The sequence below is a fragment of the Aotus nancymaae genome, unplaced genomic scaffold, assembly GCF_030222135.1.
Source record: "Aotus nancymaae isolate 86718 unplaced genomic scaffold, 86718_ANA_hifiasm-v0.15.2.pri h1tg000064l_1, whole genome shotgun sequence".
NCBI classification, from domain to species: domain Eukaryota; kingdom Metazoa; phylum Chordata; class Mammalia; order Primates; family Aotidae; genus Aotus; species Aotus nancymaae.
Genome location: NW_026988479.1, coordinates 18,304,291 through 18,326,097, shown reverse-complemented (window position 1 = coordinate 18,326,097; position 21,807 = coordinate 18,304,291). Strand labels below are relative to the sequence as shown.

The following is a 21,807-nucleotide window of genomic DNA, read 5'->3' as shown; positions in this document are numbered from 1 at the left end:
CAAAAATTAGAATTTTTGAAGACTTGTATCTGCCGCTGTGAGCTTGACAAATGTGACTCTTTTATATTATATAGTGAACTATGTCAACATTTGAAAGATCTGCACAACTCAGTGAACCAATATTTTCCAAATGACTAATGCATGATATTACAAAATTATGAATGGGTAAAAGATACATTCAAAGTGAAAGATAGATTAACAGATTTCAATGTAACAATTAATCAAAAGTTCATTGCTAACAGTTTTGGATTCCACATTGCCACACTAAAACGTTTAAAAAACTAAACTGTGAAATTTTGGTGTAGTATCAAAAAAGGAAATCTATAATTACCCGAACTTAAGTTTCTGGAGGACCATTAACCTTCTCCAGGTCCAGGGAGAGGGCAATAGCGCTTCTCTTTCCCTAAGATCCTCCAGGAAGGAAGAAGGAATTATAGGGGGAGAAGAAAAGATAATCCTTGGGGGAAGGGCAGAGACCTATTGTGTGATGATCACCAAGTATGTAACAGTGGTTTATATAACTCTAATATATATAATCCACATAAACCCCTAAAATGGCACTAATAAGGGAATAGAAGTTAAGTCAGCTAGCCACTGTCACACAGCTGTTAGAACACTGGAGCTAGGATTTGAACCCAGATTTGTCTGTATGTAAAGCTGATTCTCTCCGTAATGGTATTGAGACACAAGAGGCGGCTTCAAAATATTCTGGTACTCCTTCCTAGACCAGAGTTTCAAGGTTCGCTATCATTTGTAGCATGATACTGTATCCTCACAGTGCCTGACTTTCATTCAGGTGCCGGGAAGTGTCTGCCTGAATATGCTTCTCAAATTGTGTGATTAACTCATAATCCATCCATGACTGTTTCACCCATAATCCTCCTTGTATCAGTTGCTTTGCTTACAAGAAAATTAATTAGAAATATTTGGCTTTATGGATGGTTTTCTCTCTCTGAACCCTAACATAAACTCTGTCTCAGTAATTACTCAGTTTCTACCACATTTGCCATTCTGACTGGGAACCGCCAGCATTCAGGTATTTACCTGGAACAAGGCATTTTGTTCTGAAGGTTCTTCACTTAAAAGCAAGCACCCTAGCATAATGGGACTTCTTAACGTTCTCAGAATGTTTGGCACAGCTGTAAACACACATTGAGCAATCAATAACTATTACAGATAATGATGCCCTTAAGACCAGGACATTGTAGCTTTTCCATTCAAAGGGGGTAAAATATGTACTCTTACTGTGGTATACTTTTGGTTCCTTCAGCCATGTATCCTTAATTAAAGATGTCAATTCCATGTGGTTTTCTCTTGAGTTCTAACCATTTTGTTGTACCCTAGCCCTTGCAACTGAACGCCATTTAAAATTCATCTGTTTTCTCCAATGGTGTTCATTATAGGCTATCTTAGTCCTCTTATTTCTGTGACAAAAATTGATTTTTTCCACTGATGTCTATGGTACATCTGGCAGCTTTCCATGTACTCAATTCTTATCTGATGTAGCCCAGAATGACTGCCTGAAGGGATGCCAAAAGCCTGATTTAGGTTCCAGATTTTTAGCTACTGTACTATCAGTCCATTAGTTCATTTCATTTTTATTTTCCCTTGTCATCTGTAGCATACAGTTGAGTGGCTTAAACATGTTTTGCATATATTCTAAGTTCTAAGAATTTGGGAATACTGTCCTAGGATTTAGATTTAATATTACCTTCCATTTATATAATGCTTCCTCATAAAATCTTCAGTGTTCCTGAAAAAGAAAAAGGAACATGTATTGAGTGCCTGCTAGAAGCAGGAACTTGTATTAGATTTTCAGTGTGTTATCTTATTTTCACAACACACATACACAGGTGATACCCTTCCCAGTTTACTGATGAGGAATCTCAGGGGTCAAAGTAGTAGATACCTACCTGAGGTAACAGAAGCTGTGAAGTGGTACAGCTGGGATCTAAAACATGTCAGTTTAACCATAGGTAGGCTCCCTGATCATCCATCTGCCACTGCCTGGATGACTGCATCCAGGGGTGATGACATCATTTTCACAGGGGTATTGAGAGCTAAAACTACAAAGTACCCAAAGTATTATTTAAAATATAAATACATAGTATATATGCATACGTGTGTATGCATAATTGGTTGGGGAAACATTACAGAATACTTTTCTAACCTTTAAACAATGTATTCATTTTCTGTAAACTTATATACAAACAATTGATTGGTCCCTAAAAATAGATATCAGGTGACAGAGATTGGCTAAGCAGGAATAGGAGCATCTTCAGAATAGCAGCCAGGGAAGGTTTTACTTCCCCAACACATTATTGCACCGTTCACTGTTCCAGGACTGTAAAACTCTGGCCCAGAGCAGCTCCTCTACATTAGTCACAAGTTTCCATTGATCAGGAGTGGCATGTGCCAGACCTACAGCAGAGTCATTTCAGGTTATTGTCTTCTGTTACAGGCTTTCAATATGTAGTAAGTCCACTCGTCCAAATCTAGCAGGGAATCAGTGCCTTGTAACACGGAAGCATCTAGAAATTCTTCTTAACAGTGTTCAGAGGACAATGTGAAACCCTGGGCCTTTTCCCAGAATTAGGGTGGTGGGAATGCTGTCCTGTTGACTAAGCCTGTTAGGTAAACAGACAGTTGGCAAGGTTCAGGAAGCTTCATTTGAGGATAGAATTTAGGGGGAGCTTTTGGATTTACTGGCTTAATTAGTTAACATTTATAAAAGAAATTGTCATTCTACAATTATTACCTTTTAACTTTTATTCCTAAAAAGAAGAACAGCAACAAAATGTTACTTAATAAATATAATTTCTAACCAGATTGATAACTAGAAAAAAATTTTAAGTTATTTTGCTCTGTGAATTAGTTTAAACATATTTGTAATTGAAATTTACTACTGTTATTGGCTGAAATAAATAAAAGCATGAGATAATAAAGGATGACAAAGAGACAACTAACGTCCAATTTAAGTTTATTTCTAAGTGCCATCTTTTTTAGAGAAAAGGCAAATTCAGAAAAGTTTAGAGAGGTACTGTTATGTTTCTGAACTTGTATAGGTGATAAACAAAACAGACTTTAGTATGAAAGAATTCCAGAATCAACAGGTTGCCAGCATCCATGTTTTTGAAGATTTGCTTAAGAACACGACTAAAAATGGAATGGGCAGTCTCTAATTATAAGCAGAAGGCTAGAAAATCATTTTGGCTGCATAATACAGTTTTGGTTCTAAAGTCAGCACGTAAGAGGAAAATTCCTTAGGAGCATACAACATTGAAAATCATTGTGTCATTTAATGTGAAATGCAATAATTGATTTTTCCTCCTGTAATAAAAAGATCACTGTTTCATTGGTTTATAAAAATACATCTTTATCAGCAAAGGTGGCAAAATGTTGTTAAGAATTGGTGAATACTGGTAAAAAATATATATCCATTGTAGAATTCTTTCAACTTTTGAGACTAAAAATTTTTTAAACAACAAATTATCTTTTAAACACCTAGTTATCACTAGACCTGCACTCGTTGTGGTGAGAAAATGAAAAATGTTAGAGACCTAGTAAGAGAAGCAGATTCACATTTCTGTCTTTTTCTTCAGGCCAAATAGTCTTAGAGTGGAATGTACAGAATGGTACTCACTGTTGAAAGCCTAGTGCTTTGTCCAATCTTACTGCAAGCCAGACAGGAAGGTTATAGAAAATAATGTTTCTGAATCAGTATTTTCTGAGTCATATGAAATTGTAGTTTCAGCCAAGATGACATTAGGAATGAGAGATATGGGACCAAATTTTAACATTGTAAAAAAATATTTGTCTCTAATAGGAAACATGGGTAGAATTGTAATGATACTTGATTGAATTTTAAAAGATGCCTGTATAAGATCTTAAAATTAGGGAAAAAAAAAATGTCCTAACCAATTAAAGGTGTAGGAGGCATCTTTTTGGGATGATGGAAATATCCTCTCTCCTGATTGTGATAGTAGTTACATGAATATTCATTTACAAAAACCATAAATTATAGACTTAGAAGACAGTAAATGTTATTGTGTGTGACACCTTAATAAAGGTGATTATAAAAATAAATCCTAAGCATCTAAAAAAAAGAAGTGAAGCAAAACCACACCATTCTATTTTGGAGATACTTCAAAAGAAATGACCTCATTTTTTATTTAAAAGAAGAATATAACATTATTTGAATGTTTAGATAGGATATTTTAGTGCCTGCTACCACTTGAAGCCAGAGTTCAGTGTAAGCATTCTGACTATGAAGTGAAAAGCTAAGATAACTGTATTTTGATATTCCTTTGACAATAAAATCGTAACATTGTTCTTCTCCTTCTTTTAGCCCCAGCATGAGACCAGATGTAAGCTCTCCTCCATCTAGCTCCTCAACAGCAACAACGGGACCACCTCCCAAACTCTGCCTGGTGTGCTCTGATGAAGCTTCAGGATGTCATTATGGAGTCTTAACTTGTGGAAGCTGTAAAGTTTTCTTCAAAAGAGCAGTGGAAGGTAGTGTGTGTTTTGAAGAGTTTTATTGTTCCTCTTCTTGATTACCATTTCTCAAGTTTGATTTTGAAATTTCCATAATATGCAAAGTCCATGAAGGCTAAATAACAGTTAAGAGGGGAGAGGAAGATGGCTCCTAGGTCCTCTGAAGGGCAGGAAGTTATTTCAAACAACGCAAAAAGATGTAAAATAAAATAGAAGAGTATAAGTCGATACCTGGGAGTTTGGCCAGGGAGCATAAGGTAACACTGTAAGAAAGTGCTATCATATGAAATGATGATGTTAAGTTTGGACATACCAGAATGTTCATGTATTAAAATTATGGGCTTTAACTTCCTATAAACTAATAGGTTTTAAAGTCACCACCTATACTGGTCTGGCAAAAATGAGTGACAGTGAGATCGGTGATAGGAAAAAAACACATTCATTTCATTTCTCATTCATTTTTTTTTTCTGTTAAGTCAGGGCACTGTGCTAAGTGGAATAAATACCATTAAGACCTGATCCTTGCCCTCTGGGAAGTCACAGTGCACTGAAGTGAAAGATGTGTTAACAGTGACAAGATTATAAGAGATTATAATATGGAGAGGGAGAGAGAAACTCAGCATGAGGAGGTCAGGAAAGGTATTTTAGAGAAGGCGATTTCACTATATAAATGTTGTAATAATACAAATCTTACTTTTTTATAGATTCAGACTGCTGACAGGGCAACAGCATTATCTCCTAAAGAAGGAGAAATTCATTCCATAGCAAACTTACTAGAAGAGAGTCTGAAATTTCCTAATGTTACCAGTGACTCCTCTTGGAAAAAGTAGTCATATAATTTAGTTATTTCTAAAGCAGTTTGAAAGCAGTGTGGGCTAAAGCTCTGATTATATTAATTTTTGTAGTATAGTTTGATTTCTGGTAGTGTGATGCCTCCTGCTTTGTATTAATTTTTAAAGGAACATAATTATTCATTCACTGTATGAGGCTTATTATTTGTCTCATGTGTGTTTGCATATCCATGAGAGTTAGATGAGTCATTTTCTTTTGTTTTACTTTTTAGCAAACATATTTGCTAAACATATTTGCTAAAAAGTTAAACAAAGAATATGTTAGCAAATTATGAAATTATTCCTATTATGCCACAGAGATTACAAGGATGCCAGCTTTGGCCAGTGTAGTAGTCCCACCTATTGATTAGAGTCAAAAGTAAAGCCCAGCCCTACTTAGTGTAATGCACCTAATAAAGTGGATGTTATTTAACACATAGGCAAAAGACGGAACCCTCTCCATGTCATCACTTTACTTTATTCCTCGCTTTCTTAACTGCTTAAGTATTTCCATGATATAAATGCAGTGATAATAATAATACGGACAGTCCTGACTTAACAACTTTTCAACTTTTATGATGGTGGGAAAGTGATATGCATTCAGTATGCTCCTTGACTTACAATGGAGTTGCCTCCAGATAAACCGATTGTGAATTGAAAATATCTTAAATCAAAAAATGCACTATTGACTTATAATGGGTTTATAAACAAACAGTTAAAGATACATCTTAAAGAGCATCTATGCTGTATATAATAAATATTGACACATTGATTTTTGAAGGTGAAATTGACAATGAAACCTTAAAAAATATGCTATTAAAAATGTTTACTTTCCTCCATTTGAACTAAAATTGTTCTTTAAAATGGTACAAATTCAAATGCTTACGGAGACCAACTATGTGTCATTTTGGCTAAATATAATACAGTTGTGGGGAGGAGTGCACACACGCACTACCTAAAAGCATCTAAATGCAATCAGAACAGAAAACAAAGTCACCTCCCTTACAGAAGACCAGTGCGGGCCGTATGCCCTCTGTGCTTAATCCCTGCTTTTAAATTCCTAGACTTGTTTTCAGGTAAAATTTAATTGAATATTAGCCATACTATTAAAATGTTTGTTATTTAAGTATTTCAGTAAAGTATGATGGTGAGATTACATGATTAATAAGAAAGGTTAAAATGTAGAATATGTTAAGTAAGTATTTGCTCTGTTTCCTCCTTTATTTGGATTTTAATGTTCTCGAAAGCCCTTTACAGCTCTAAAATTCTGCAGTCCTTTGATAACCTAACTCAGCAATTCTTCTGCTTTTTCTATCAAGACACAATAGAAATATGCTTCAAAGCCCAGATACATATTTTGGAGCACTTTCTTAAACAATTATAAAGATGCAACTTGCATTATTTATGTCATACACTTAGCACTCCATTCTTAATACCTGTAGAATTATAGGTTATCCCCCCAGACTTGGCATAGTATAATATGGTTATTAGCAAGTTGTTGCACTTTATTCAGAGCTTTACCCTAGGCAGGAGTGGGCTTTACTTTTGACTCTAATCAGTAGGTGGGACTACAATGCTAGCCAAAGCTGGCATCCTTGTGGTCTCTGTGGAGTAACATGAGTAATGTTATAATTTACATCCCCCATAACAAGTGATCCAAGAGAGTATGTGACCAATGCAGAAGAACCATTGTCTATTCTTACATGATTTCACCTGTAACATGCTATCACTTCTGCCATATTTGATTGGCCACACAGACCAATCCTAGTAAAGGATGGAAAGGGACTATATAAGAGCATGCATACAAGGAGGCAGAATCACTGAGAGCCATCTTGGAGGCTGACTCCCACACCTACTGTAAATAGAAAACCAGAATTACTTGCCAATAACAGATTTTAACCACAAAAATAAATACCGTGTAAACAAAACAATGTCACAAAATTTTAGCTGACTTGAAGACTCTTCATCTTTATTAGTAAGAAAGACAATTTACCAAGTAGTAGAAGACATAAGAACTCCAAAATAAGACATCTTATTAACTTATCAGAAGGGCTGACAGGGAGATGGTCTGGGCACAGTGGCTCACACCTGTTATCCCAGCAATTTGGGAGGCCAAGAAGGGAGGATTCCTTGAGGCCTAGAGTTTGAAACCAGCCTGAGCAATATAACATCGTCTCTACAGGAAAAAAAAAATTATCCAGGCATGGTGACCCATGCCTGTAGTCCCAGCTACTCAGGAAGCTAAAGCAGGAGATTCAGGCTGCAAGAAGCTACGACGCACCACTGTACTCCAGCCTAGGCAACAGAGCAAGAACCTGTCTAAAAATAAATAAATGAGTCAAGGAATGAATGAATGGATTGACAGGAAATGACTATTAGTTGTACGTGGCCATGTGTTGCGAAATAGTGAATACTAGTTAAAACTCTTCATTTTATACATAAGAAACAGGTAGACTTGCCCAGCTTCTTGCTAATAACTACAAAGGGCTATCTTTAACTGACGAACATAACAGTGCCTCTGATCCTATAGCTGAGATTCTTAGCTGTGCGCAAGACATACCTGGGATAAAGAAATCATCCTGACATTTCAGTTGGATATAAACAAAACTTTGGAATTTTTTTTTCTATTTTTTCTTCCATTAATTGTAGGACAATGATTTAGAGAGATTCTAGTAAGGCATAACTTATTTGTATTATAACTGCTTCAACAATGGATGTATTTGTTGATCCTACTTTTGCTTTATAGAAGATAGATTATTGGGTTAGTGCTTCCATTTTGTGTCCAAGTAAGGAAGCTAGGAAACTTACAGAATACAAAGAGAAATTGAAACAGCTGGTACAGATAATTGGCATTGGAGAGCAGCTCTGAACAAAGGTAAATTATAGTCCAGTGGTCAATTTTGTGGCCTATTCTTTACAAAGAATTGAACCTGATACAGTTAACCATCTACCCCAAACTATTATTTGTTTAAAACACAATCTATCAAACAGTTTAAAACATAATTTATCAAAAAAAGTGGTTACCCTTTGTGGGTAGTGGGTGGAATTGGGCAGAAAGGGGGCTTGTTTGGAGACTGTTTTGTTTCTTGATCTGAGAGCTGATTACATAAAAGTGCTTGGTTTGTAAAAATTTATTAAGTGGTTCACTTATGATTTGTATACTTTTATATATGAATACTGCAGTAAGGTTTTTTATTGAACTGTTTTCAGTTTGTTGAACAGAAAAAGGGAGACTCTCTTTGTTGTTGTTGACCTCTCAACCTCATAATGGTAATGTAGGCAGGAACACCTCCCTAATCAATACCTGTGGGCGCCTTGGTTATATTCCACCAGAAACAAAAACAGATAGAGGCTCTCCATAAAAAAAAAAATCCTTGAAGACCTGTGAAACGTTAATAGTACCTTTTATTCCATATAGGACAGCACAATTATCTGTGTGCTGGAAGGAATGATTGCATCATCGATAAAATTCGAAGAAAAAACTGCCCAGCATGCCGCTATCGAAAATGTCTTCAAGCTGGAATGAACCTGGAAGGTAATGTAAATACATGAAAACAATTGTTTGTCTCTATAGCTGATAAAAATTTATCATTTTACTTTTGAAGATACAAGTAAGCAGATGTAATAATGTAGTCAGTTCAGTATATATATGCTTGACTAGCATAATATTATTGCCCGATAAAAATGGGAAATTTTTTTCATGAATATGCCATATTCTGTTTAAGTTTATCCACCAGTTCTTCTTTTTTTTTTTCTTGAAAGAAAGAAAGAAAGAAAAAATGAAGAAGAGGAAGAAAAAGGAAGAGAAAGAGAGAGAGAGAATGGGAGTATTGCTTTCTTGCCCAGGCTAGAATGCAGTTTAGTAATGGGTATTGAAAACCTCTTTTATACCAATAATTACACTTGATGTAGACAGGAAGGAATAAGGGAAGAAAATAACAAATAAGCAGCCAACCGATATTTCATTTAAAACCTATGAAATGCTATGCGATTACTGAGGAGTGATTTACTTCCAAATATGTAGTCACTTTTGGAATAGGTGTGAGGTGGTAATGTATGTTTTGTGTATTTGAAGTGGAGAGTTCTATAAATGTTTATTAAGTTTTCTTATTCCGGGTCTGAGTTCAAGTCCTGAATGTCCTTGTTAATTTTCTGTCTCGTTGATCTATAAAATCGTTAGCTCTTCTTGTTACATTGATCCTTTTGCCATTATATAATGTCCTTCTTTGCCTCTTTTGCTCTTTGTTGCTTTAAAGTCTACTTTATCAGAGGCGAGAATTGCATCTCCTGCTTTTTGTTTATTTGTTTATTTTTACTCTGATTGGTTGATAAATCTTCCTCCTTCTCTTTGTTTTGAGTCTTTGTGTATCCTTGCATATGAGATGGGTCTGGATGCAGCATACCGATGGGTTTTGGCTTTTTATTCAATTAGAATATATATTTAATACTGGCATTTGATGCTAGCTGGCTGTTTTGCCCATTAGTTAGTGTAAATTTTTCATTGTGTTAATACTTTTCTTTTTGATATATTTTTGGAAAGGCTGATATTGGTTGTTCCTTTATATGTATAGTGCTTCTTTCAGAAGCTCTTGTAAAGCAGACCTGGTGGTGGTGAAGTCTCTGAGTACTTGTTTGTTCGCAAAAGATTTAATTTTTCCTTCAATTATAAAGCTTAGTTTGGCTGGATATGAAATTCTGGGTTGAAAGTTCTTTTCTTTAAGGATGTTAAATATTGGTCCCCACTCTTTTCTGGCTTGTAGGGTTTCTGCTGAGAGATCTGCTGTGAGTCTGATAGGTTTCCCTTTATGGGTAACCTGACCTTTCTCTCTGGCTACCCTTAGTATTTTCTCCTTCATTTCAACCCTAATAAATCTGGCAATTATGTGCCTTGGGGTTGGTCTTCTTGAAGAATATCTTTGTGGTGTTCTCTGTATTACCTGGAGTTGAATATTACCCTGCCTTGCCAGGTTGGGAAAGTTTTCCTGAATGATATCCTGAAGAGTATTTTCCAACTTGGATTCATTCTCTTGGTCACATTCAGGTACACCTATCAAACGTAAATTAGGTCTTTTCACATAGTCCCATATTTCCTGGAGACTTTGCTCATTCCTTTTCATCCTTTTTTCTCCAATCTTGTCTTCTCATTTCATTTCACTGAGCTGGTTCTCGACTTCTGATATCCTTTCTTCTACTTGATCAATTCGACTGTTTAAACTTGTGCATGCTTCACGAAGTTCTCGTGTTGTGTTTTTCAGCTCCATCAATTCACTTATATTCCTCTCTAAATTGTCCATTCTCGTTAACATTTCGTCAAACCTTTTTTCAAGGTTCTTAGTTTCTTTGCATTGGGTTAGAACAAGTTCTTTTAATTCACAGAAGTTTCTTATCACCCACGTTTTGAAACCTGCTTCTGTTATTGGAACACACTCGTAATCTATTAAGCCTTGTTCCGTTACTGATGAGGAATTGCGATCCCCTGTAGAGGGAGAGGCATTCTGATTTTGAGTATTCTCTGCCTTTTTACGCTGGTTTCTTCCCTTCATTATATATTTATCCGTCTGTCGTCTTTGTAATACTGACTTTCTAACTAGGTCTCTGAGCAGACGTCCAACTTGTTCATTCCCAGTGCTGAAATCTGAGCAATCCACTGTGCCAGCCAAAACAGCGGTGTTAAGATTGAAGGTGCTTTTCTGCCTGGGAATCTCCGGACTCTGCACCAAAAACTGGCGCGCTAAGGCGCCAGCAAAACCGCCACGCCGGCCACAAGAGTCGCCCTGGCAACACGTGGGGCTCCTCTGCTGGGAATCTCCTGGTCCATGAGCAACAAATATTCGTCTGAAAGTGTGGCGTCCTCTCGTTCTCTGTGCTTTCACTGGGAACTACGAGCCCGAGCTGCTAGTGATCAGCCATCTTGGATCTCTCTCCCTCCACCAGTTCTTCTTATACACACTGAATTCAGTACAGCCAGACTATATACAAAGAAAGGAAATTATGTAATAATGAAAACACAACATGCTGCAACTTTATTATTCTTACTCTTTTTTTCAGCCTCAAAACTATCCCTAGGGTTGGAAATGTTTCTGTATCATAATATTTACATGTCCATTTTTCTTTTTGGCATTTTAAAGCACACCTTTTACTTGGAGATCTATGTTGTATTACAGATCTGCAACAAAAAAAACCCTCAAGGAAAAATTGGATGGGTTTTGTTTTGTTTTTGAAGTAAAGAGGAAACCTGGGCTGGGTGCAGTGGCTCACGCCTGTAGTCCCAGCACTTTGGGAGGCCGAGGTGGGTGGATCACGAGGTCAAGAGATCGAGACAATCCTGGCCAACATACTGAAACCCCGTCTCTGCTAAAAATACAAAAATTAGCTGGGCGTGGTGGCGCACGCCTGTAGTCCCAGCTACTTGGGAGGCTGAGGCAGGAGAATCACTTGAACCCAGGAGGCAGAGATTGCAGTGAGCCGAGATTGTGCCATTGCACTCCAGCCTGGGCGACAGATTGAGGCTCTGTCTTTAAAAGAAAAAAAAAAAAAAAAAAAAAACCTGAAACTAGTTATAAGTTAAGAGTTTCATATCCATGTTTATTTAACAAGTTGTATAATTAACACGGATTCAGCATTAAAAAATTTTCCTCTGAAAAATGTTTGGAATTCTGTTCTGGTTGAAATGGCAAGTTCTGTGAAGGTGGTTGTGATCTAATAACACATATGCTTATTATTTATTGTGACAGTAGCACTTTTATTCAGCAAATATTCACCAAGGCAGTCACTAGATATAAAATGAATAAAATAGTCCCTGTATTCCAGTAGTTTGCCTACTAGTTAGGTTGCAGAGTCAGTCACAAAAGAGCATGGCACACGTTAGAGGGCATAGGGCCACAGGAACAAGAGGAAGGTCACCTAATTCTGTCTTGGAAGTCAAGGAAGAAGTAACATTGAATTTTAAATCTATAAGCTGAGTAGGAATTAGGTAGATGAAAAATAAGGGCAGAGACATGATCAGATTTGTATTTTGCAGACGAATCTTACATAGAGAGACCAATTAAATTAACAGCAGTCCTCCAGATAAGAGATGGCAGTACTGAGAGAGAATGGAAACCATGTGGTTCTTTTTATGATGATGATGATGATGATTTTTATCATGATGATTATTATTATTTTAGAGACAAAGTCTTACTCTGTCACTAAGGCTGGAGTACAGTGGCATGAATGTAGCTCACTGCAGCCTTGAACTCCTGGGCTCAAGCCATCCTCCTACCTGATAGGGCTACAGATGCACACTACTACACCCAGCTGATTTTTTAAAATTTTTGTTTTAATTTTTGTGTAGAGACAAAGGGGTCTTGCTATGTTGCCCAGGCTGGTGTCTAACTCCTGGCCTTAAGTGATTCCCCTGTTGCAGCCTCCCAGAGTGCTAGGATTACAGGCGTGAGCCATTGCAGTTGATCTATGTGGTTCTTCTGATACGAGAGACTTAATTATTGGTGCTATTGAGCACACACTGCGTATACATCTTGTTAAATAGATTTATGGGTATGACTTTGAAGACTCTGGTTCCCCAAACCACACACACAACTCTATCTACATTTGACCAGGATATTTAAACTTGACTGTAGAGTACCAGCATGTTAAACATTGATTTACATAAAATGATAGCTGCTCACTTTCTTGTAGATGTTACAAAACCTGCAGAGATTAAAAAATGCACACAGAAGGTTGCTTTCAGTTCCACAAGGGTAGTTTATATAACAAACAGTATTCCCCACTTTCTTAAATACCAGATCTCTGCCCAGATTTTACCCAGTTTCTTCTTTCTGCTCTCTAATATCCTGTGTATGTAATATACTTTGACTATTTAAATATATATTAAGGCACATGAGTTTTTAGCGCCCTTTGGTTTATTTTCTCTGGCCTCAATTAGCTCTAATATGCATGTTTTCATCTTAGCAGTTTTATATTTAGAAATAGGTTTTGAATGAAGCTCAAAGGACAAAGCCAAATAAAATTCTGTCATATCTCTAATACATTGTGGTCGCTTACCCAGTAACATTTTTAAGTGCTTTTCTGAATACATATAAAGTTTAAGATCTTTGGAGCTTTAAGCATATAATGTTTTTCTGGGCAATTTCTCCCTATCCAAACAATAAGAGAATTCTTTCATCAAAAGAAAAAAGATATATCAACTACAAAGTAATGATTTTGATGACTAGGCTATTAAGTTTGTCCATTTTTTCCTTCCTCTTACCATTTAATATCAATTGCAGTGCCCTTTGCCCTTCCTGAACTAGAAGATGACCTAAGACAGTGACTGACATCTGATTTTTCTGTTAATTATACCATTACTGCCATTTCCAGTGATGGTATAATTATCTTTTGTTGGACATCAGAAATTTTTCTTACATGAATAAAGTTTAAGCTGTGGTTTCTCAAAATATTATATTAAAAATAACCAATTATATGCTTTTATAAGTTGTCAATATAACATATCCAGGTAGTGGAAAAATTGGTATTTGTTCAAAACTACTACATGTTAGTCTTTGATACACATTCTTCTACTTTTTGGACCCTCAAATTATTAAAAACACCTTTGAGTAGGGACATGATTTACTTTATATCCATTTTTATGCTACGTAGTAGAACAAAATTCTAATTTGTTATTTCATACTATGATATGTACTATGTGACACATATAGTTGATCCAATTCTACTTGTAGATAAATTGAAAGAAAGGCTTAAAACAGTTCTTAGGGTTTGTGTGTGTTATTTTACTGTAAAAGTACCATTTTTGTATTGAACTAACCCCAGTATGTATAAAACCTTTATTTGGCATGGTATGTGTGAGCACCAGAAATCTTTGGCAGACCCTAATACGTACAATATAGATGAGCCATGTGTTTCACACTTTTTTTTCAACCTTTACAAATACTCTCTTGTTCATCAGATTGCTTCCCCTAAGCCAAACAGTTTCGGTGATTGCCCCAGAGTAACTTTGCCCAAGTCTCTCCATAAATGTAACTTAGCACTGCAAGTGCTGTATTTTGATACTCTTGCCCCATACCAAGTAAATCTCAACGTTTATTTTAAGGGGTGGACTTCACTGCTTAAAGTGCCTAGCATTTAAGAACAGATAAGTTTTTTAATGGTGCTCCTAAATTTTTTTTTTTTAACTTTCTCTTCTTTTGTTACTAAATGTTTTATGTTCATTTCATTTTAAGGTATATTATAATCCCAAGTATGGCTTTACTTTTAGCATAAACAGTCAAATGAAACTTAAAGATGGCATTATCAGATTTATTACGAAATAGTATTTAAACTAATTTTTTAAGTTCATAAATCGAATCTAGTAGTTTCTTTTTTCAACTTTTATTTTAGATTCTGGGGGTGCATGTACATGTTTGTTACTAAGATACATTGTGTGATGCTGGTGTTTGGAGTACAGTTGAACCTTTCATCCAGGAAGTAAGCTTAACTTGCCTAACAGGTGCTTTTTAAACTGTTCCTCCCTTCCTTTAACTCTCCTATTTCCCATTGTCTGTTCCAATCTTTATGTCTATGTGTACCCAATGTTTAGCTCCCATTTATAAATGAGAACACGGTATTTGGTTTTCTGCATTCGTTCATTTAGGATACTGGCCGCCTGTTACATCCACATTGCTGTAAAGGACCATGATTTCATTCTTTTTGTGGCTATATGGTATTCCATGGCATATAAATACCACATTTTCTTTATCCAGTCCACTGTTGATGGGCACCTGGGTTGGTTCCATGTCTTTGCTATTGCAAACCATGCTGCGATGAACATATGGGTACATGTGTCTTTTTGACAGAATGATTTATTTTTCTTTGGGTATATGCCCAGCAATAGGATTGCTAGGTTGAATTGTAGTTAAACTCTTAATTCTTTGAAAAATCTCCAGATTTCTTTCCACAGTGGCATCATTGTGGTTTTGACTTGCATTGCTCTGATGATTAACAATCATGAGCATTTTTTCATATGTTTGTTGGCTACACGTATATCTTTTTTTCAGAAGTGTCTGCTCATGTCTTTTGCCCATTTTTAATGAGGTTGTTTTTGCTTAATTTATTTGTTAAAGTGCCATATAGACTCTGGATATAGAGCTTTGTCAGATGCATAGTTTGCAAATATTTTCTCCCATTTTGTAGATTATCTGTTTATTCCATTGATAGTTTCTCTGCTGTACAGGATCTCTTTAATTTAATTAGGTACCACTGTCAATTTTTATTTTTGTTGCAGTTGCTTTTGGGGATTAGTCATAAATTCTTTTTCCCAAGGCCAGTGTCAAGAAGGTTATTTCCTGGGTTTACTTCTAGGATTTTCATAGTTTGAGGTCTTACATGTACATCATCTTTAATTCATCTTAATTTTTGTATGGCCCCAGGGGGTCCAGTTTCATTCTTCTGCACATGGATAGCCAGTTATCCCAGTACCACTTGCGGAATAGGGAGTCCCTTCCCCATGGTTTATTTTTATCAACTTTATTGAAGATTAGATGGCTGTAGGTGTGTGTCTTTATTTCTGGACTCTATTCTGTACCATTGTGTGTGTGTGTGTTATACCAGCACCATGCTGTTTTGGTTACTATAGTCTGTAATATAGTTTGATTTGGGATAATGTGATGTTGCTAGCTTTGTTGTTTTTGCTTAGGATTGCTTTGGCTATTTGGGACCTATTTTGGTTCCATATGAATTTTAGAATGCTTTTTGCTAATTCTGTGAAAAATGACATTGTAGTTTGATAGGAATAGTGTTGAATCTATAAAATTGCTTTGGGTGGTATAACCATTTTAACGATACTGATTCTACCAATTCATGAGCATGGAATGTTATTCCATTTGTTTGTGTCATTCCTGATTTCTTTCAGTGGTGTTTTGTAGTTCTCTTTGTAAAAATCTTAAACGAACTTACTTAGATGGCATTCCTAGGTATTTTACTCTTTTTTGACTATTATAAATGGGATTGCATTTTTTTTGCTCTTCACCTTTAATTATTAAAAAATTATAATCAGTAAAAACATCACTTAAAAGAAATTTATTAACGAAAGTTTTTCTTAATCCACATTTCAACTTTAGTATTAAATAGTGCAAGGGTTTCATTTATGAACACCTATCCAGTTTAGTCCTCTTAAATTCATTTGCTTGCTGTGCATTTATGTTTGACAGGTAAAAGCTATCAATTACTAGCTATTTCAAAAAAGATAACTAACTGCACTGGAAAATGAAGGAATTGCATACTTGATTTGGCTTTCAGTTTGAACATTACTGGTGTATAGAAATACTACTGATTTTTATACAATAATTTTAAATCCTGAACTTTCACCAAAGTTGTTTATCAGCTCCAGGAGCCTTTTGGCAGAGTCTTCAGGCTTTTCTAGGTATAGAATCATATTGTCAGTGAAAAGAGATCAGTTGATTACTTCTTTTCCTATTTGGAAGCCTTTTATTTCTTTCTCTTACCTGATTGTTCTGACTTAGGATTTCCAATACTATGTTGAATTGGAATGGTGAGAGTGGGCATCCTTGTCTTACTGCATTAAGGGGAATGCTTCCAGCTTTTGCCATTTGGTATGATGTTGGCTGTACGTTTGTCATAGATGGCTCTTATTACTTTGAGGTATGTGCCTTCCATACCTAGTGTGGTAAGGATTTTTATCATGGATATGTTGGATTTTCTTGCTGCTTTTTCTGCATCTTTGAGATGATTGTATTTTTTTTATGTGATGAATCATATTTATTGATTTACGTAAGTTGAACAAGCCTTGCATCCCAGAAATAAAGCCTACTTGACTGTGGCGAAATAACTTTTTGATGTGCAGCTGGATGCAGTTTGCTGGTGTTTTGTTGAAGATTTTTGCATCAGTGTTCATTAGGGATATTAGCCTGTAGTTTTTTTTGTTGTTATTGTGTCTCTACCAGGTTTTGGTACTAGAATGTTGTTTCCCTTGTAGAGTAAGTTAGGGATGAGTCTCTCTTTCCTGATAGCTTTTTTAGAATAGTTTTAGTAGGATTAGTACCAGCTCTTCTTTGTACATCTGGTAAAATTTGGCTGTGAATCCATCTGTTCAAGGGCTTCTTTTCATTGGTAGTTTTTTTTTTTATTACTGATTCAATTTCAGAACTTGTTATTGGTCTGTTCAGAATTTCCATTTCTTCCTGGTTCAAAATCTAGGGAGGTTATGTGTTTCCATTTACACATACATACCTACTCCAAATAATGGCTTTATGTATACAGGGGTTAGTTGAAAACAAAAATGATTCTTTCATAGTAAACTCCACCCCCCACACACCTGTGCACATGCATAAACCCTAAGATTTTTTAAAGCCTTTCTTCAAATTTATCCATTACCTCTAGATTTTCAATTAGTGTGCATAGAGGTGCTTGTAATAGTGTGAAGATCTTTTTTATTTCTGTGGAATCTCTTGTAATGTCATCTTTGACATTTCTTACTGTGTTTATTTGGGTCTTCACTCTTTTTTAATTTGTTAACCTAGCTAACAGTCTATCAATCTTGTTTATCCTTTCAAGTAACCCACTTCTATTAACTAGGTTTTAAGCTAAATAAGATTTATCTGCTTTTATTAAGGAGGAAGTAGCATTACCACGGACTCATGAACACTTCTGTGGAGCTCCTATATTGACTGCCAATCTACTATATGATCCAGTGGGTCAGGAATTTATATTAGAGTAAAATTTTAATAACTAAATTGCTTTAAAATAGTGATTGTTTAAATGATTCAGTTCAATTAACCGTTTATTGAAGATACTTTGAAAAATTACTAGTATTATTTCTTGCTCTAGTCAGTACAGCACAATTGGGTTCACTAGCACTTTCTTTCTGAGCTGTATTCGGAGAAGCATCAGTTTTCTCATTTAGGACTATATAAAAATAGAAATTAATTACAAACTGAGTCATAGAAAATGCTTTTTTAAAAAAATCCTCCAGCTGGTTACTCTTTCTTCTTTGTTCTAATGTGGAGTAAAGAAATATGCATTCTACACTGGGTGTGGTGGCTCACACCTGTAATCCCAGCACTTTGGGAGGCCGAGGTGGGCAGATTACGAGGTCAGGAGTTCGAGACCAGCCTGACCAACATGGCGAAACCCCTTCTCTACTATACATACAAAAATTAGCTGGGCATGGTGGCATGTGCCTGTAATCCCAGCTACTCAGGAGGCTGAGACAGGAGAATTGCTTGAACCTGGGAGGTGGAGGTTGCAGTGAGCCGAGATTGTGCCACTGCACTCCAGCCTGGGCAACAGGGCAAGACTCTGTCTCAAATATATATATGCATTCTAAACCCTTTAAAGTTATGGTTAATTGATGTTTTCACAGTACTGTTTCAGTGTATTGATTTGGGACATGTATGTTCTCTTTTACATTGTCAACAAAATACATCTATGATTTTGGATCTAGATTTCGGTGGGATACTTATGGTTGTTTGAAGACTTTCTTTATGTCAAAGATCAGATGGTTGTAGATGTGTAGCGTTGCTTCTGAGGACTCTGTTCTGTTCCATTGGGCTATATTTCTGTTTTGGTAGCAGTACCATACTGTTTTGATTACTGTGGCCTTGTAGTATAGTTTGAAGTCAGGTAGCGTGATGCCTCCAGCTTTGTTCTTTTTTCTTAGGATTGTCTTTGTTATGCAGCCTCTCTTTTGGTTCCATATGAAGTTTAAAGTGGTTTTTTCCAGTTCTGTGAAGCAGGTCAATGGTAGCTTGATGGGGATAGCATTGAATCTGTAAATTACTTTGGGCAGTATGACCATTTTCACAATACTGATTCTTCCTAACCATGAGCATGGGATGTTTTTCTATCTGGTTGTGTCCTCTCTTATTTCCTTGAGCAGTGGTTTGTAGTTCTCCTTGAAAAGGTCCTTTACATCCTTTGTTAGTTGTATTCCTAGGTATTTTATTCTCTTTGTAGCAGTTGTGAATCGGAGTTCGCTCTTGATTTGGCTGTTAGTCTGTTATTGGTATATAGGAATGCTTGTGATTTCTGCACCTTGATTTTGTATCTTGAGACTTTGCTAAAGTTGCTTATCAGTTTCAGGAGATTTTGGGCTGAGATGATAGGGTCTTCTAAATATACAATCATGTCATCCACATATAGAGACAATTTGACTTCCTCCTTTCCTAATTGAATACCCTTTATTTCTTTTTCTTGCCTGATTGCTTGGCTAGAATTCCCAATACTATATTGAATAGGTATGGTAAGAGAGGGCACCCTTGTCTAGTGCCATATTTCAAAGGAATACTTCTAGTTTTTGCTCATTCAGTATGATACTGGCTGTGGGTTTGTCGTAAATAGCTTTTATTATTTTGAGATAAGTTCCATCGATACCTAGTTTATTGAGAGTTTTTAGCATAAAGAGCTGTTGAATTTTGTCAAAGGCCTTCTCTGCATCTATTGAGATAATCAAGTGGTTTTTGTCTTTGATTCTGTTTATGTGATGGATTATGTTTATAGATTTGCGTATGTTGAACCAGGCTTGCATCCCTGGGATGAAGCCTACTTGATCATGATGGATAAGCTTTTTGATGTGTTGTTGTAATCAGTTTGCCAGTATTTTATTGAAGATTTTTGCATCTGTGTTCATCATGGATAATAGCCTGAAGTTTTCTTTTTTCGTTTAATCTCTGCCAGGTTTTGGTATCAAAATGATGTTCGTCTCATAAAATGATTTGGGAAAGAGTCCCTCTTTTTGTATTGTTTGGAATAGTTTCAGAAGGAGTGGTACCAGCTCCTCTTGGTATGTCTAGTAGAATTCAGCTATGAACCCATCTGGACCTGGACTTATTTTGGTTGGCAGGCTATTAATTGCTGCCTCAACTTCAGCCCTTGTTATTGGGCTATTCAGGGTTTCAACTTCTTCCTGGTTTAGTCTTGGGAGGGTGCAAGTGTCCAGGAATTTATCCATTTCTTCCAGATTTACTGGTTTATGTGCATAATCTCTAATGGTAGTTTGTATTGTTCATGTCCTTTGTAGGGACATCATCATGCTCAGCAAACTGACACAAGAACAGAAAATCGAACACTGCATGTTCTAATAGGCAGGTATTGAACAATGAGAACACATGGACACAGGGAGTGGAGCATCACACACTGGGGTCTGTTGCGGGGTGGGGAGGATGGGGAGGGATAACATCGGGAGAAATGCCAGATATAGGTGACGGGGGAATGGAGGCAGCAAACCACCTTGCCATGTATGTACCTATGCAACAATCCTGCATGATCTGCACATGTACCCCAGAACCTAAAGTAAAATTAAAAAGTTTCTTTATGTATTGATGTCCTTCCTTTTTTAAATTTTATCACCCCTCTATTAAGTTGTGATATCCAAATTTAAAATATTCTAAAAACATGTTCTCCTTCAAGTTGAGGTAATGATAGTTGTTATATGGTACTTGCTATAATATATGCCAGGAACTGTTCTAAGCATTTTACGTATTTAATTCTCACACCAACCCTCTAAGTAGGGACTGATACTATCCTCATTTTACAGAAGGGGAAACAAAGAGTCAGGGAGTAACTTGCACAGGTGTCAGGCTACAACATAGCAGAACCAGGACTTAAATCCAAATACACTGATTTCAGGTTTCTGCTCTTTAGTCCTGTATTATACTGTGACTTCAAGAGAGCATGGTAAACTAATTAGAATAGTTCTATCATGATGAAATGTTAACTAAAAATTCTTGAATTTTCTCAGTACCCCATTTAGTATAGAACACAATAAGAATGGAACCATTCTGTTCTCATATTGGACATTGAGATACCTTTCTTTCCCACCACCATATCTTTCCTCCACAGACTATATGGTGTGTCATGTTAAGGACAGAGGATCTAAAAATGATTTTTAAAGGTGATTTACATGTACTCTTCCCTTTGCAAAATGGTTTGCATCCCTAATAATTGAGACAGGTACATTTCTTCTTTCGTATGAATAATTTCTTGCCTTTCCTTGGAGTTCTGAGTACTTTCCCTTTGAGAGAACAATGTAATTCTTATTTAGTCACTGTAACAAATAACTTCAGGAGGATGAATAAGTCTACTAAAAGTCTACAGGATCCATGTTGTAGTTTGATTAGATGGCTCCATACCAAGTCAAGGTAAAAGATAATTTATATATAATATGAAAATGGATGCTTTAGGTTGATAAGCATTATAAATCTTCCTTATAAAAGGGAAATTTCCCACTTATAATTTATGTGAAGTAATGTAGAGTTTTTCCGATTCATCTTCCCAAATGTGTTTAGTCCCAAGCAGTATCTATGTAAGTACCTATGTAAAGGTGAAAAGTGGTTTTTCTACTGTTAGAACTAATACTGTTTTTAGCATGTAATCTGCTATTGTCATCTTCCTATCTTAATAAGTGGCTTTGAACAAGTGTAAATAGTGTAATTCTCCTCATGATATATACTACCATGATTTAATCTTAAACCACCATTTGTAATCATTA

The 21,807-nt window shown here is 36.0% G+C and overlaps 1 protein-coding gene across 6 annotated transcripts in view; it reads left to right on the top strand.

Annotated features, from left to right (window-relative positions):
* NR3C1 (nuclear receptor subfamily 3 group C member 1) overlaps nucleotides 1–21,807 on the top strand; it is a 123,972-nt gene that overhangs the window by 83,863 nt on the left and 18,302 nt on the right. For 4 of the 6 annotated variants that reach the window (XM_012460204.2, XM_012459870.2, XM_021677437.2 and 1 more), the window contains exons 3-4: nucleotides 4,349–4,518; nucleotides 8,746–8,862. In XM_012460204.2, coding sequence (XP_012315627.1) covers nucleotides 4,349–4,518; nucleotides 8,746–8,862 — 287 coding nt within the window. 6 annotated transcript variants of the gene reach the window in all.